At 43.1% G+C, this 17,546-nt stretch overlaps 1 protein-coding gene across 1 annotated transcript in view; it reads left to right on the forward strand.

The window, feature by feature from the left end:
- The window catches only part of ACE (angiotensin I converting enzyme), a 66,468-nt gene that overhangs the window by 15,423 nt on the left and 33,499 nt on the right, over positions 1–17,546 (forward strand). The window contains exon 2 of the mRNA XM_089532219.1: positions 11,428–11,595. Within this exon, the coding sequence (XP_089388345.1) occupies positions 11,428–11,595 (168 nt within the window). The remainder of the gene's footprint in view (positions 1–11,427; positions 11,596–17,546) is intronic.

Below are 17,546 nucleotides of genomic sequence, written 5' to 3' on the forward strand. Positions count from 1 at the left end.
GCAAAAACCAAGAATTCTACATCAGGGAACCAAAGGTTGGGAATGGGCTGTAATGACAGCAGAAAAGAGGTGATAAGCCATTGAGGGTACCTTGCCCAAGAGTCCCCTGAAACTATAACCAGCACTGTTTAGGAATCTACCATGAAGAATCCAAATCTATCTCATTCTGGTGATTACAGTCTGAGGCTGTGATCCAATACATGTTTTATTTATTTTGCTCTGAGGTTTGGCTCAGGAAATGAAGACAGTTTACTTCAGTTGGGGATTTAAACTGTTTCAAGGGAATGTGTCCAAATTTGTACTAATTACACATATAACCCATTGGTATTAACAGATGGCACTATGCCACACCAGCATTCAGTAGTGTGGCTCAGGATTAAAATAAGACAATGTGGCCTTGTCAGAGACTGGTAGGGAAGCTATAAATAAACATGAATGAGCTATAAATCACTTTAATGGAGTGCACAATGATCAAACACTTAATGCATTTTCATCAAATCCTGCTCTGGGTTTTGATCATCTTATATTTCCATTTCATCTGTATGGTTGTCTGATGAACTGAGTGTTCTTTTAGCTGCATCCCTCAACCCTGGAAAGCCCTTTGTTGAGAATTCCAAGCGCACAAATCTGCCTCTGAGGTGCTCTTCCATATTAACATCAAACTTACAAAATTCAGCCTATTCATCCAAGGGCCTCACAAATGATTCAACAGTTTCTCCAGGCTTCTGAGCTCATAAACCACATCTTCCTGGGGATGAAAATATAATCTAACATAGCCAGGACACTGTCCCAGTTGTGTTTATGACTTTATTCAGTAAAGGATGTATACACGTGTTTTAGTTCCGTCCCCATACAGCAGGGGTGGGAATCATGTGGCTCTCCAGGTGTTGTTGGACTGCATCTTCCAGAATTTCTCACCATTGGTTAAACTGGTTAGGGTTGATGGGACTTGGACCTGTGGTTCCACAGCATCTGAACAGCCACAATATTGCTACTTTTGCCTTACATAAAAGAGTGGACTTTGTTGGTACCCAAAGGGGCTTGACAGACAGCCCAGAAGGGGCAGTGGGATGCCACACCTTTCCTAGCCAGATCAGGGGTGCAGCAACCTCATGCCATGGCTCCAATCCGGCCTTTCGAGGGCGCAAAAAGGAGCTGCAAAAATTGTTTCTTTTTGCACCCTTGAAAGGGCACCATAGCCATGGCTGCATGGCTATATGGTGCTCCTTTGGTGCTGCATCATCTGGATGCAGTGCCAGAGATGTGCCATGATGGCACATGCTATGTGGAGCAGCACGCGGCTTCATGGCACCTTGGGCCAGAATCATAGCATGCGTCATCTGGACATGACGCCCTGACTCTGCCCCCAGGCCAGCCTTTCAGGCCGGTCTGTAAAGGCACTTAGTCATTTCCTTGTTAGGAATGTGTCAATTTAAAACAAGAGTGAGAATACCACAGTCCTTTAGATGTTTTTGGATTGCAACTCTCAGAAGACCCAGTAACATAGCCAGTGGTGAGGGATGTTGGGACTTACAGTTCCACAGTATCTGGAGATCTGCATGATTCCCACCCTGTTTAACACCTGGCCTCTGACACCAAGTGAAGAGAGCATATCCATCAGAAACCTGTTGTTGTTCTTCTTGTTGCTGCTGCTGCTGCTGCTGTTCTTGTTGTTATATGCCTACAAGTCAACTCCAGTTATGGTGACCCCACCCAAGGTCTCTCAATGGATTTCCATGCTCCAAAAGCTGCAAAATAATTTTATTGTCTTTGGACTAAATTACATGCTGTGTTAGATACATAGGCCTAAATCATGACAGAGGTCAAAATTCAATTTCTAGTCTCAACTAAAGTTTATCCATTCAAGTCTCAACTAGAGTTGACTCATTCAATCAATGGAAACTTGCACAGTCAACACTTGTTAAGTGCAGTGAACTGGTTGGGGTGGGGGAAGCTCTTCCAGTCACTATCCCTCTGCAGGACCTTACAGGGTAAAGGTTTTAAAAATGGACAATTGACCAAAGTGACTCCAATTAAAAATGAGGTAGAAAGACAAGCTGATTTTATAGCAAAAGCAATTATTTCTTTATTAAAAAGACAGAAAAAGATAATAGCAAAAACCAACAGGACAGTCTATACTCAGTGCAAGCTGTTTCTCAAAGTAAAAAAGGGGAAAGATGGCATGGAAGCTAAAAACCCTTCTCCCAACCAGTCTAAGGGAGCTACAGCTAAACTTAAGGGACTACAAGCTAAAATATATACATGGATTTTCCTACCCTCCAACATGAATAGGATACTAGGATGGTCGAATAGCATAGCAGGGAACCAGGTCTCAGAGAGGGGAGCAGATCAAAAGAGATTCTTTCTGTCTCTGTATTTTAAAGGTCTTCCTAACATGAGAGGTGATCTCCTAAGAGTGAAGGGAACACCTCTGAGTGGGGCAAAACGTGACCTAATCCTGTGTTTGCAAAAGGGCTGAGGTGAATGTACCCTTCAGGTTCTGATCAGAGCTCTTTAAGTGGTCTGAGCAAGTAGAGACAATAGACACAGGTAAAGCCAATCAGTACAGTGGGACCTTGGTATCTGTGGACTTGTCATCTGTGGACAACATGTCTGTGTTGTCTCCAATGATTGTTAATGCACGTATCAGTACCGCCATTAGGGATGGCCCCCATTGTGTGCAGTGGTGGCTCATGCATGCGGCTGTGCTACCATTAGGGACAATGGGACCTTACCTGAAGTCTCATTGTCCATAATGGCGGTGCAACTGCATGTATGCTCCACCGTTGGGGACAATGTGGGTTTGCGCATCCACCATTTTTGATATCTGTTCCAAGGGGGGGGGGGGGCAGAATGTATCTCCCATGGATACCAAGGTCCCACTGTATAGATTTCTAAAAAGGTAAAGGTCTTCCCTTTAACAAGGTTGTCAAGTCATGTCCAGCTGTAGGGGGCAGTGCTCATCTCTGTTACTAAGCTGAGGAAGCTAGTATTCTCAAAGATGACTCCAGTGGGATCTCACTAGTGTGATAAACTCCACTGTTATATTCCCACCGAAGTAATTCCTATATCTACTTGCAATTTTACATGCTTTTGAACTGCTAGATTGGCAGAAGCTGGGACTTGTGGTGGGAGCTCAGTACATACCATGGTGCTTGGGTGGGTCTTGAACTGCAGATCTCCCAACCTTGTGATTATCAGAATCAGTGTCTTAACCACTTTGAAATCCAGATAGGTTTGTTGGAGCTCTCTGTAAGCTGCACAATACCCCACACTAGGGGTGTATACCAGTCTGATCCAGTTCATCAGGTCTCCATTCCTTGGAGGTAAACAGGGCAGTTGAACTCTGATTGCTTTCAATCAGTGCAACCATTTCTTTGTCAGCAGGAGGCTGTGTGTAAGGGAAATTCCAGTTTGCAGTCTGGCTTGGATTTTCCCTAGCTTGTCCATTACAATTTGTGCAGACTTTGGCAGTAGACAGCTTTCCTGTCTCCTGCATCCAAGTCTGATATTCATATTTATTGAGTATAATGTGTAACACACTGATGTAACTTACTTTCTTTTTTTTACTTCCAAGTTAGTGTGTGATACTAACTGACCTAGTTTCAGATAAACATATATGGACAGAAGAGGTTTAAACCATATCACTCAGCTGTTTTTTCCCCCTGAGTCTTCACCCATCCATTACATAGAAGCTAAGAAAGGAAATGGCAACATTCATTGGTTCAAATGGAGATGCCTCCTTTTTCTTTTACTCCATTACAATGGAAGGAGCAATTTAGGGGGAGAAATTATAGAAGACGATCAAACCTCCCCTACAAAAGTGTAGTAGTCCTTTACACCAGGCCTCCACATAGTACTATGCTAAGTAGTTTAGCCTTCTCATACTTGAGAATGGAAAGGCACAGGGATGGATGACTTTAACTATATACAGTTAGATTCAGGGTCATCAACTGTGTAAACTATGTAATTACATTTAGGGATGCCATAACCCGGCGGCCCCCGTGACAATCACGCTTTTGGGGGGCCCCTCATGGTCACGGCCTGGTTTGGGGGCCCCCCACGCCTTGTTCCCGGTTCGGGGTCCGCTCCTCCGCGCACGGCTGTGCGCCACTCTCCCCACCTGGCGCACTGGCGTAGCCTAGAGAGCAGCTCTTTAAAACATCTGCCACTCAGAGCTATTATATACCGAGTGAGCCCACTTGGTATATATACCCTCAGGAAGCCTTACTTTCCAGGTTACAGTGAGAAAAGAAAAAAAGGCCATAAATCGTTCATGTTTCACTGGGAGTTTAATTGCCTCATCTTTTAAATGTAAACCGCGTCAGTATTCTTGTAATTCTTTATCACAGTATCGTTTTTGAGGCCCTAAACACCTTTAATTGTAATATGCAAATTTATCCTGAAGCTGACCAATGGGAAAGAAGCAATCAGCCCTCCGCTTGGGTTGGCTTTCAATGGCTTGGTAAAGGAAGAGCTTTTGCCCTGCTTGTAAATAGGAAGGGCTTTGGGGTAGCAAAAGGCTCCCCACTTAAACATCCATGGCTCAGTGCTATAGGATTCTGGGAAGTGTAGTTTCTTGTGGCACCAGAGCTCTTTTGACAAAAGGAGCCTGAATAATCCACAGAGGAGGCGTTGCCTGGGGGCTGCGGTGGAAGAGAGGAGGCTGCTCCGGATGGTCCTGGCACTTCCCTTGGCTCCCTCCCTCCCTCCCTCCGCCTCCTCCTCCTCCTCCTCTCGGAGCAGCCCCACAGCCAAGCTCATTCACACTCCCAGGCTTTTCTCCCCCCCCCCCCCCTGTACTTTGAGACCCCTTTAACTGCCAAAGCTCAATGCTCTGGAATTCTGGTGTCTGAGGCATTTGGCCTTCTCTGTCAGAGAGCTCTGGTGCCACAATAGACTACAATTCCCAGGATTCCCCAGCACTGAGCAGTCTCAAACTGGACCATTTTCTCAGTGTGGATGCACCTGGGGAGGAATTCTGGGCACTGCAGTTCAACTACGTTTGGAGAGTTATGGGACTCCCTGTCAGAGATAGCTCTGGGGCCACAATGTACTACAATTCCCAGCATTCCCCAGCACTAACCCAGGACAGTTAAGTCACTCTCAAACTGGATTATTTCCTCAGTGTGGATGCAGCTTTGGTGAGGAACTCTGGGCATTTCAGCCCAGCATTGTTTTATTTCTGCAGTGTATTTTGGACCAGAGACAAGGTGACCAGGCATCCTCCTCCTTTTCCAGGACATGTTCTCCATTTGGATCATGGCTAAGAAGCATGGATTTATAATTACATGGGTGTTTTTAGCTTTTATTTTTGGCCATGTCCTACATTTTTTTGCTTGGGTGCCCTACATTTTGGGGTGAGGGCATTGGTCACCTTGGTCAGATAGCTTTCCAGGGGTTTAACTGCCATTCTGCTGTGGTGCTGGAACAGACCACCATTCCCAGAATTCCATAGCATTCAGCTGAGGCAGTTAAAGTGGTCTCAAACCAGATGATTTCTCCAGTGTAGATGCAGCCCAAGCCTTTTGCCTCTCTTATGTCTGAGATGTCAAAGCCCAGCCCTGGCACCACAACAAACTACAAATCCCAGGATTCCATAGGATGGAGTGATGAGAGTGAAAGCAGTGTGCAGCAGCCTAAGTTTGCTTAATGCAGTTCTTAACATGGTGCACCTCTTGCCTACAGAGTCTCCCAGGCCCCAGCGGGGCCCTAGAGTCCTCCAAGGCCTCGCTGGGGCTTGGGAGAGGCAGCCCAGCGAGGCCTTGGAGAAGGTTTAAAAATGTAGGACCTTTTTTTTTGGTTAATTTCCTGGCCAGGAATTTTTAAAAAAATGTCCTACATTTTAAGCTTTGTCCTACATTTTTTCCCAGTTTTGAGGTCCCCCGGGATGGCAACCCTAATTACATTATCTATACAAAGTCCCTCTGTTGTCATTGTGGCTTGGACCATGTAGTACCATTTTCCATATTTCTAGCCAGTCTTGTGGCAGAAGCCCAAATAACCCAGTGTGAACAATAATGGCAGCCATGTCTGGGCTTCTGGAAAGGAAGCAGTTTTGTTCACGTGCTCAATCTGTTTTCCAATGCAGCAGAATCAGATAAGGGCAACACTCCCAAAGTTTAGAAACAAGACTCCGCACCAAACTAATTGTTTCCCCTAGAACTCATACGGCACAACACCCTCATCTTCTTTACACTTTGAGCATGATCAGAATTGTTTCTTGATGTCCTTTCCCTCAAACAGACCAAAGTAAACAATAGTTCCATATCGTTTTCTGCCAGGGCCCAAGCTAGAGAAAAACAAACCAAAGAAGAAATTATACAGCAGAGATCATTCAGTAAATACAAACACTTCTTTTTAGTAACTCTTGAACAATTTTTTCACAATTCTGTTTCCTTACATATCTCAAGAGTTGTATTGACACTTCTATAGATAGCCTGCACCAATATTATTTCTTATATTCATAGAAATGTAGAATCTTATAGCTGGAAGGGATCACAAGGTCCATCCAGTCCAACCTCCTGCCATGCAGGAATACACAATTAAAACAATCCTGAAAGATGGTCATCCAGCCCCTGTTTAAGGTCCACTACCTTAAGAGGCAATCTATTCTACTGTTGAACAGCTCTTACAGGGGAAATAGTTCTTAGTAACATTTGGGTGGAATCTCTTTGCTTGTAATTTGAAGTCACTGGTCCAGGTTCTAGTCTCTAGAGCAAAAGGAAACAAGCTTGCTCTATCTTCCATGGGACATTTCTTCAGATATTTAAAGCTAGTTATCATGTCACCTTTTAGTCTTCTGTTCTCCAGGCTAGGCACACTCAGCTTCCTAAGTCATTCCACAAAAGCCTTGGTTTCCAGACCTTTATCATTTTGGTTGCCCTTCTCTGTGCACATTCCAGCTTGTCAATACACTTCTTGAACTGTGGTGCCAGAACTGGACACAGTATTCCAGGTGAGGTCTGACCAAAGCAGAATAGAATGGGCACCATGAGTTCCCTTCATATGGACACTATGCTCTTATTGAAGTAGGCCAGAATTTTACTGTCATTTTTTGATGATGGATCAAACTGCTGACTTATGTTTAGTTTGTGACCTACTAAGACCCTTACATCCATCCATGTATCACTTTCAAGCCAGGTGTCACCCATTCATTATCTGTGAATTTTATTTTTCCTGTCCAGATGTAGTACCTTACATTTATCCCTGTTTAAATTCATTTTGTTAGTTTTGGCCCCACTCTCCAATCTATTAAGATCATGTTTCTTTCTGTTTCTATCCTCTGGGGTATTAATCCAGCCCCTCTTGGTGTCATTTGCAAATGTGATCAGCATGCCTTCTATTCCATCATTTAAGTTATTGATAAGATGTTGCAAAACACAAAGTTCAGGCACCTGATTAGTCACTTTTCTCCAGAATGAAGAGCACTTTCGAGGTTTGGTGTTTCAACCAATTACAGATCCACAGTTCACCAGTTTGCTTGTAAGAATATCATAGATGACCTTGCTGAAATCAAAATATATTACACCCACGGAACGTCCCTGATCTATCAAGCTTGTAACTGGTTTGTTCTGGAACCTTCCTGGTACTGAAGTCAAACTGATTGATCGGTAGTTGCTCGGGTACTCTTTTTTTACCCAGTTTGAAGATGGGGACAACATTTGCCATTCTCCAATCTGCTGAGGCTTCTCCTTTTTGCCATGAATTCTCAAAGAGTATTGACAGTGGTTCTGAGATTACATCTGCAAGTTCCTTTAGTGCTCTTAGATGCAATTTATCTGGCCCTGGAGAATTCAGTTCATTTGGAGTAGCTCAGTATTCTGTGGCTACACTTTTAACTATTCTGGGCTGTAGCCCTCTTACTGCATGAGTTATTCTGTTTTCACCGGATCAGGGACGTAGCCAAGGGGGGATGTTCTTGGGATCCGGACCCCCACTTCCATAAGAAAAAATGAATGGTGTGTGCTGCTGCGCCGCCGCACCCAAGCCCCATTATAATGGTGGCACTTAGTCTGGACCCCCCCCCCCCCTTCCTAAAATCGTAGCTATGTCCCTGCCTGGATAGAGCACTGATTTTATTTTGGGAGAAGACTGAGGCAAGGAAGGTATTAAACAGTTATTAAACTTTTCCTTGTTCCCTGCTAGCATTTCATCATCTTCTCAATGCAGTGGCCCTACCATTTCCTTGTTTCTTTCCTCTTGCTCTCAATATAACCATCCACACACCCCTGATTTTAAATTATTTTTAATCTCTTTGTGAGCCTGACCTCATTTTGAGCTATAGCTTTTCTGAATTTCTCCCATAAATATTGGCTATTCTTTTGTATTCTTCTTTCTCCCATTTTTAAAATACATGTCTCTTAAAGCTCAACTCATCTGAATTTTTTTTGTACATTCACCCCGGTTTCTTTAGACACCTCTCACTTTTCTTCCTCATTGGAATTGTTTGCAACTGTGCCTTCAATACATCATCTTTAAGAAACTCCCATGCATCTTGAACACTTTTTTCTTTGACCGTTTTTGATTACGAGATTTCACCCAGTAGTTTCCTAAGCTTACTGAAATCAGATTTCTTGAAATCTACACTGTTTGTCTATGTTTGGCTTCACCTTTCACCTGTATAACAAATCCCAAGGGGACATGGTCACTCCCATCCAAGGTTCCCACTATTTGCACCCCACTGGTGATTTCATCTCTGTTGGTTAGGATCAAATCCAAAATAGCTGATCCCTTTTTGCTTCTTTCACTTTTTGGAGAATGAACTAGTCTGCAAGGCTAGGAATTTGTTGGACCTTACATTCCTGGCAGATTGTAACTTCCAACAAATAACAGGGTGGCTGAGACCTCTCATTATTTCTCTCTCTCTCTCTCTCTCTCTCTCTCTCTCTCTCTCTCTCTCTCTCAAAAATATTTAATCAATTGTTTTAGAAAGGCATAATCCAGATCTTCAGTTCAGCTATAGGGCATATAGTAGACCCCTAAATGAGTTCACTATTGTTTTGCTACCCTTTAATTTTTACCCAGAGACTTCCAACTTGGTTGCTATGCTCTAACTCTACTCCTCCTCCTCTGTTCCTCTAGCATCTGTTTATTTGGAATAGGTTATACTCTTCCATTGCTATGTTCCAATCATGTGACTCATCCCACCAAGTTTCAGTGATGGCTATTAAATCATATTTAATCTCCTGTTATAAGACTTCATGTTCATCTTATTTATTTTCCATGCTCTGTGCATTAGTGTAGGCACATCTAAGACCATGGGTCATTCTGTCTAGCTGATCACTTGTTGCTTTTCTGCACACTTTGTACTGTTGGTCCAATTCCAGTTGCCCCCAATACCTGATGTCCCCCTTCCCTCTTGGATACTGCTTTCATCCCTCCATGTAACTCATTCATCAGATTTGTGAGATTCCTGGCAGTTGCTATGGGGTACAATCTGTCTCTTGCCAGAAGTCTTTCTTCATGAAAGTACAGGCTATGATCAAAGAAGCCAAATCTTTTTTTATGGGCACAATTTGTGAAACCAGTTGTTCACCTCTAGTATTCTCCTCCCTCTTCCTTCAACAGGATGAAATAACAACCTATGACCCCAAAGTCCTTTAGCTTTCTCCCTAGAGCCTAACAGTCCCTTGCAATTCATTGAAGGCCATATCTTGCGGTATCATAAGTTCCAATATGGATGTTGTTGTAATGGTCAGTTGGTTTAATGAGTCTTGTCAGCCTTTTTGTTGCTTCATGGATCTTTGCCCTGGGAGACAGCACATCTCTTGAGACATCTTATCAGCCCCATACCCAACTGCTTCTGTGCCCCACAACAGGGAATCACCTACTAACCCATACATCTGTTCTTCCTGTGAAAATTGGTAGTAGCTATTCCACACACAGAGCCTGCAAAGTCACCTCCATGTCTTCAGAGGTGTGAGGCTCTTGTCCCTGTCTCTCATAATCATTGATTGGAGTGAAAGCTTGGACTCAACTGTGTCACTTCACGCTTGAAGCATGGTTCTTGACAGTTCTGCTTCTGTGTATCACATTTCTCCAAGTATCTTCTTCTTGTGTTTGGGAATTGCTACTCTTCCTAGAGACATCCCCTGTTTCTCGCCCTTCCAGAAAAATCTTCTCTACTTTTTCCAAAAAAGCTTCATCCTCCCTGGCATGTCGAATCCTTTTATATTTCCCCCTTTTTGTTCTCCCATCCTTCCTCATTCTCTTCATTCTCTCTCCTTTACTTTCTCATTTTAATTCTCTGTGTACTAGCTCCTGTATCGATCCTTCTTTAAATACCAGCAAGAATAATATACATTTTTTTTGCAAATAACTATCCTGAAACGTGTCTGTTTCTGTAGGTTTCCGCTGAGGTTGAGTTGCAGAAAGAAAATTCACTCATTAAAATATTTTAGGCAAGGCCCTTTCAAACAGGCACACAAAACATTTACATAATTTTAAAATGCCAAAATCTTTAGTTTATCTGGGCCAGATGACTAAGTTTTCTATTATTATTATTATTATTATTATTATTATTATTATTATTTCTTACAAATAACACATACACATTCTAAAATAATCTACATTTAAATTTCATTATTTAAAATTCATCATTTAAAAATTATCTGGATAAATGTGCCAGAAAAGTCTAAATAACTTTTGGATAGCTCTTCCAAAGCAGAATAGCCACTCCAGCAGCAGAAAGTGCACAGTGGTGAAAAGCAATAAGAAAAGTCCAATGAGGATGTGCCATTCCAACTAGCTGCTCCCTGCCTATCCATTTTGTAATTTAGGGGTCCATAAACTAGACTTACAATAGCTCCTCTCAGGCTGACTTTCTCCAAACTCCAAGCCTCACTCTCATATGGTCCTAATGACTGTCCTAAGTGCTCCTCTTTACTCCTGCCCTAAATTGACAGCTAGCAGGCCAGCCAGCACTGAGGCTTTCTCAACCACCACAACCTCAGGAAGAGAAAAATGTCTTGAAATTAATGCCCAAACATTGCATTTGAAGGGTGTAACCCATGTGTCTTGGATAGATTAGGCCTGTTCCCAACATAGGCTTCATCTTAACAGTAGGTGTGTGACTGCTTCTAAGAGTGTCCTCCCTTGTTTTGCTTCCTTTCACTTCAGGACTTCTAGGTTCAGTATTGTTGTTTGGATTTTTTTACACACCCATCATACCTTGATGGCCCAATGTTAGCAAGTGCTTCACAAGACGAAATTAACTAGATGCAGTCTTATCTAACACAGGAGCTCCCAATTTGTATGCATTTTCAACATTTCATTTTTGATGGTTTTGCACATTTTAACTTCAAGTATTGCATAGAAAAATACAACTCTGCTGTCTGTGTAGCAGTGGCCAAGATGAAGGAACACAGTAAAGCTGACAGTACTTATTTGACAGTTCCCTTTGTCTCTCCCTATCCTTGTTTACAGGTAGCATCTTCTCTGAAGGAGCAAGAATTCATAGAGGCTTGGGGGAAGAAGGCAAAAGAAAGCTATGGCAACATCTGGCAGAACTTCAGTGATCCTCAGCTGAAGAAAATAATCAGTTCCATCCAGACATTAGGACCTTCCAACTTGCCTATGGAAAAGCGGCAGAGGGTAAGCAACTCTTCAGTATGACCTATAGCATTGAGAAAGAAGAATAAAGGGAGGTTAAGGTTAAAGGAGATATAATCCAACAGAACTGTAGATAGCAGATGATGGGGCTCTACAGACCAGCACTTTGTGCCATCCTATAGGCACGGTAAGGTGGAGCGTCCACATGTTCCGAGCCCTCACTGTGCTGCCTGGGTGCCATATTGGCACGCGCCCGTACACACGAGGTGCACCATGATGATGTCCCTCGGGTGCAGTGCTCAAATGGCACTGCGCACAAAGGGCATCGTCATGGTGCATGGGCACATCTATGGCAACCATTCAGGAATGCAAAAAGAACCCACCCAGAGGCTGCGGCATGTGGTTGCTGCAGCCTCCTTCTGGGGCAAAAACGGGCAGCATTTAGTTGCCCATCTGCCCATCACTGAGTCTTACAGATAAGTGGTTATGGGATTGCAACTGAAATCCATCACAAATTTGTCCAGATGTTAAAGGCAATTCTGCATAACTGTTTAAAAATGAAATTACTTCTTCCAATGATATAAGAAAGAGTCTTACTGGCCCTAAAAGACAAAAAGTTTTATTTGGCATGAATTTTCTATGGACTGCAGCCCACCTCAGATGAAGATGTGGTCCACAATAGTTTCTGACAAATAATATTTGTTAGTTTTTAACAAGACTCTGCTGGTTTTGCTGTGACTGCTGGCATGATTACTGGAGATCCCTGCTACTGTTCATCTCCATTCATATACATAGTCCAAAAGTCACGATAAGTTTGGAGGAAAAGACTGTAGAATTGCGGTCGAGGTAGTAGGCTGGGACAGGGTTTCCCTTGAATTTAGCAATTTGTGCCAGAGAGATGAGCCATGCGGATTAAGTTCCAGCTGCATTACATAAAAATGCATAAAAATTGTTTTTTTACAGATGTCATGGAGATATGTGAAACATTTCATTGCAATTTGAAGTTGAAGGCTTTCATGACTGGCAGCCATAGTTGTTTGTGAGGTTTTTGGGCTACATCAAAGGAGTCACAGACAGATTAGGGAAAGTGGTGAGGAAGCAGAGCCTCCAAATGGTCTACAAACCGACCAAGAAAATCCAGCAAATACTGTACTCAGTGAAGAACAGGAGAGACCCTCTCACAGCCACAGGAGTTTACTGCATACCATGCAGCTGCAGTCAAATACGAATTGAGGAACACGAGAGACATTGCAGACTGGGTCAGCCAGAAAAATCAGCAGTAGCAGAACACATTATAAACCATCCTGGGCATAAAATGTTGTTTGAAAACACTGAAATTCTGGACCATGCCAACAACCATTAGGTCAGAATGCACAGGGAAGCCATTGAAATCCATAAACACCTGGACAACTTCAACAGGAAAGAAGAAACCCTGAAAGTAAACAAAGTTTGGCTACCAATCCTGAAAAACACCAAAATTAAGACACAGCCCATGCAAATGAAAACCAGCCAGGGTCAGGGGGGTTTACCAGCAGACAGTGGATCATTAAGTAAATAGACACCATTAATAATAATATATTATGTTTCTTAAACTTATTCTTGTGTCTAAATTGAATATGGAAACATAGCATCAGCTGGATTTCAGGATCCTTTCCCATTGCAGAAAGAGAAGAAAAATAAACTTCAGTTGAACATAATTTTGTAGCCAAGAGAACATAAATTCCTCATACTCCAATTTGATAAGCAAAAATATTTGCACTAGCAAATTGCAGCTGCCTTGGTTCCCAGGAACTTCTGACCTATATTGGGGAGAGCCAGGTGGTAGAGTTGCTTTTCTTGGGATTTGTAGCTGTAACTGAAGTTCTAGTGATCACAAGTTTTATTTTACTTGTTCTTTAAAAAACAAAATAACCCACACAATGTCATATTTCTACCCCCTACTCATGTGAGACAAATTCTTTTCTCTGGTGCTTATTTAATTAAAGAAAGGTCATTCTAACCATTGCTTTTTAGTTGATTTAGGGAAAGAACAAATATAAACAGCTGCACAGCAGACTACATTTGTAAACTAGGGATTATGTTCTAATGATGTCCAATATGTGCCTCTTTATACAAAGAGTCATTTCTAGCTTAGTGATGTGGGGAAAGTAGGAGCTCCCTCACTCCAAGTCAGACTGTTGGACCATCAACCAAAATATTGTTTAGATGGACTGGCAGCAGCTCCCCAGAGTTTCAGACAGTGTTCTTTTCCACCCTTACCTGGAGGTAAAGGGAATGAACCCAGTGCTTTCTCTGTTGTTGTTGTTGTTGTTTTAATTAAGGTTTTCCAGATACAATAAAAGTTACATATATTAAAGAAAAAAAAAGCGGGGAGGGGGGATAAGCAATAAGAAAGAGATAAAAAGTAAGGACATAGAATACATTATAAAGTATAAATATACATAACTAAGGTGCGTTATAGACGGGCCCATGAGGTGCTGTCCTCGTGCCGCGATTAGGCGCAAGGGCGGTGCTTCCGGATGCGCCTTGCCCTCGCATGTAATCTGTATGTCAAAATGGCGGTGCCCTATACAGATGGGCGCCGCCATCTTGACGTAGCAGACGCTCTGCGTCCGCACATCCCAACCCGGAAGAGACACCGCGAGTGCGTGCTTTGGCACTCACGGCATCTCTTCCGGGTTGCCGGAAGGAGCGCAATTGTCATGCTCCTTTTTTGCAGCATGGAGGAGTCGTGCGGTTTGGCTGCTGCGGCTCCTCCGCACTGCAACCGGCAGCAGCCCAAGACAGCCCCTTTTGGGCGGTCTGTAACGGGCCAATAGTAGAAAGCTGAAAAAGTAACTTCAGACTTTCTTTTTGGTGATTATAACTACATATAAAAGGGGACACAGTGGCTGAAGTGGTTAAGACGCTGACTCTCAAGATCAGCAGGTTGGCAGTTCAAGGCCCAGGTGCCATGTGTTGGGGTGAGCTCCTGTCACTAGTCCCAGCTTCTGTCAATTTTGCAGTTTGAAAGCATGCAAATGCAAGTAGATAAATAGGTACCACTCCGGTGGGAAGGTAAACAGCATTCTGTGCAGTCACAGGGACGTAGCCAAGGGGGGGGGGATCTTGGGGTCCAGACCCCCCCCCCCTTCCATTAGAAAAATGAATGGTATGTGCTGCTGCACCACTGCACCCAAGCCCCATTATAATGGTGGCACTTAGTCTGGACCCCCCCCCCTTCCTAAAATCCTGGCTACGTCCCTGGCAGTCATGTGGGCCACATGATCACAGAGTAGTCTCTGACACTGCTGACTCTTTGGCTTAGAAACATAGATGAGCACCAGCCTCTACAATCAGATATGACTTGACAACCTTGTCAACGGGGAATACCTTTACCTATAAAACAAAAATACCTCTCCTTAAAACTTCTAAATCTTCTTCCAAAAATACATTCATTCTAATTCTCAAAACCCACGACTTCCAAATCAGTTTCTTTTATTCGCAAATAGACAATCAGGGATTTCCAATTTTTAAAATATGTCTCTGAAGAGCTTTCGCTAATCGGTGTTGACAATTTGTCCATTTTAGATGGTTCATTCAACTTTAAAACCCAGTCATATATTGTAGTAGTCTGCCATATTCCTCTCCAATTTATTGGCCATCAAACCCAACATATGTCCTGAACCCAGAACTTTCTGTCTAGTAAGCATGCGTGGTAAGCACAGCTTTATTAGCACATGGTTGGCTGGCTAGCTTCTGTTGCCCACCTTGATTGCTTGGGTCTGGGGATTCTACATTCAAACGGCATTAAGAAGGTCATGATACAGCACTGTTTCATTGCTACATAGTCTCTACTCTTCCCAAACTGTAGTCCTCCACTCCTAAAAGAAAAGTCCACTGAAAAGTCTCACATGTGCCAGAAGCCTGATTTCATTGCACAGTATGATACCCTAAAGCTTAACTGCCTTTCTCTTTAGTGCCAAATCTTACTCCACATCTATCTACTCTTGCATTGTCCTCAGCCTAGTGGGGATATCTCTAGCATTATGAGCATCTCTGTGCCCTCTTCACTGCCTCCTTCCTTCCCATTTACTGTTTTCTCTGGAATTGGTGCTCATCCAGAAAGCAGTCACTGGTCACCAACCTTTTCTCTGTTGTTGTCTTTTTCACCAGCAGTGTTCCCTTCCCCAAACCTGACACTTTTCACCCAATATTGCCACCATTGCGGCCTGATCCTTTGAATATCTTTCCTTCTTTCACACACCTGACCTCAAAGGCTGAGGCGATGCTGCCAGATTATATCAGTATCAACCGTTGTTCACCCATTCCCATCCCACTGACTGCAACTTGTGAAGTTCATTTTGTACATGTCTGTTGATGTTTACATCATTTCTTACTCCTTATCCCTCAAAACTTCCTTTTCACACCTTGCTATTTCTTTCACCTTCTTCCTTTAATCATATCCTCACCTTGCTCCTTGATGATTTCAATATTCATGTTCCCATGTGCTCTCTAGTCAAGAAATTCAGAACATTTGTCTACCACAGAATGAATGTCTCTGAGGTCTGAAAGCCTAGTTCTTTGTCAGGAAATCCAAGATAAATTTCCCATCTAGACAATTATAGATGCTTCCTTTCTGGGGACTTTGTGAGCTTAATTATATGAAGGCTTCAAAGGTTTGAGTAATGTGTCCCTAAAGGGAGTGTGTAATTTCTCTCCTGAAATAGATAGTGACAGCTGAACCCCAACCCTAGTTTGATTTGTAGTTAATACGCAGACTAAGCCATTTTACACTCTAAATCGGGGAAAACCTGTGCTTTTCTTCCCTGGTTGTATTCCAAGACCAATGGGAATCTGTCACATGCTCAATGATATGGCCAGGAGTGTTGATGGACCTGATCCAATAAGCTCCTCTTTCCTGCCTACTTACTTTACTGTTGCTCTACCAGTGGTGGTTGGAAAGAAGTTTCCTCCCCTGGCACTGTTGCATTGGCCAGGACTGCCACCTGCCAGCCATTGGAGAGAAGTAGAAAGAGAGGTGTCCTGACTTCTTGCCAAAGTAGCAGCATGATAAGCCATTGGGGTTGGGGTTCCTTAGTCTGCAACTCAAATTAAAATCTCAGCTACTGAAGAATTCAAGATTCATCATGCTTGCATTTATATCTCTACGCTGGTGAGCTCTGACATTTCTAGCAATAGGGCAGCTAACCCTGAGAAGAGTCTGCTGCTTATTGAATGTATCTGGCAGGGGCTCTTAGTCTTAACCAAAAAGGTGAGCAAAGAGGAAGAGCAGAGCCTGAGGAATCACAATCAAGTCCCAGACTTTGGAGTCCCATTTAGCACAGAATGTGGCAGTGGCTGTGCCAGGATTCCTGAGCAGATGACAATCTCTGGTTGATAGACAGTGGGGAAAGGAAAACAGGTCTCCATGTGAAGGGAAGATAGTCTTCATGAAGCACAGGCAGCAGCAAAAAGAGAGAAAGCCCAGTTTTGTCTCTAAACTTTCAGTGTCTGTCTGCTCTTGAGTCAGAGGAACAAACTTTCCTGTGAGGAAAAAAACAGTGGGAAGAGACATCTTGGGAAAAGTTTCTTTCTATTTTGCTTCTGTTTGCTTCTTTGAGATGATCTCTTCTTTGGCAGCTCAGGATGATCAGCAGAGAAAGGCGATCACAGTCTTTCACAGTCCAGAGGCGCCTCTCTGTTCCTTTCCTCCCTCCAGTGAGGAGACAAGACAAAGTTGTGAAGTGGATTTCCAGGTCCTTCCTGCTTATGGCTCCACTTGTCTCATCTCACCTGGCCAACTCCCACCTTGTATTGTTTTTATGGTGTGATGTTGGTTGGGCCACACATACCTTGGCAGGCCTGTGGTGCTATGTGGTTATGTGTCAAGGCCAAATCAGAGATTTGCCAGTTTAGATCAGATCATCACATCATAGTAATGTGGAGTAAAATGGTTTCTCAGTGTAAACATGAAAGGATAAGAAGGAAAGGAACAAACTACGAACTCTGAT

The sequence above is a fragment of the Sceloporus occidentalis genome, unplaced genomic scaffold, assembly GCF_023333645.1.
Source record: "Sceloporus occidentalis isolate IW3139 unplaced genomic scaffold, rSceOcc1.0.p SCAF_7, whole genome shotgun sequence".
Taxonomy (NCBI): Eukaryota; Metazoa; Chordata; class Lepidosauria; order Squamata; family Phrynosomatidae; genus Sceloporus; species Sceloporus occidentalis.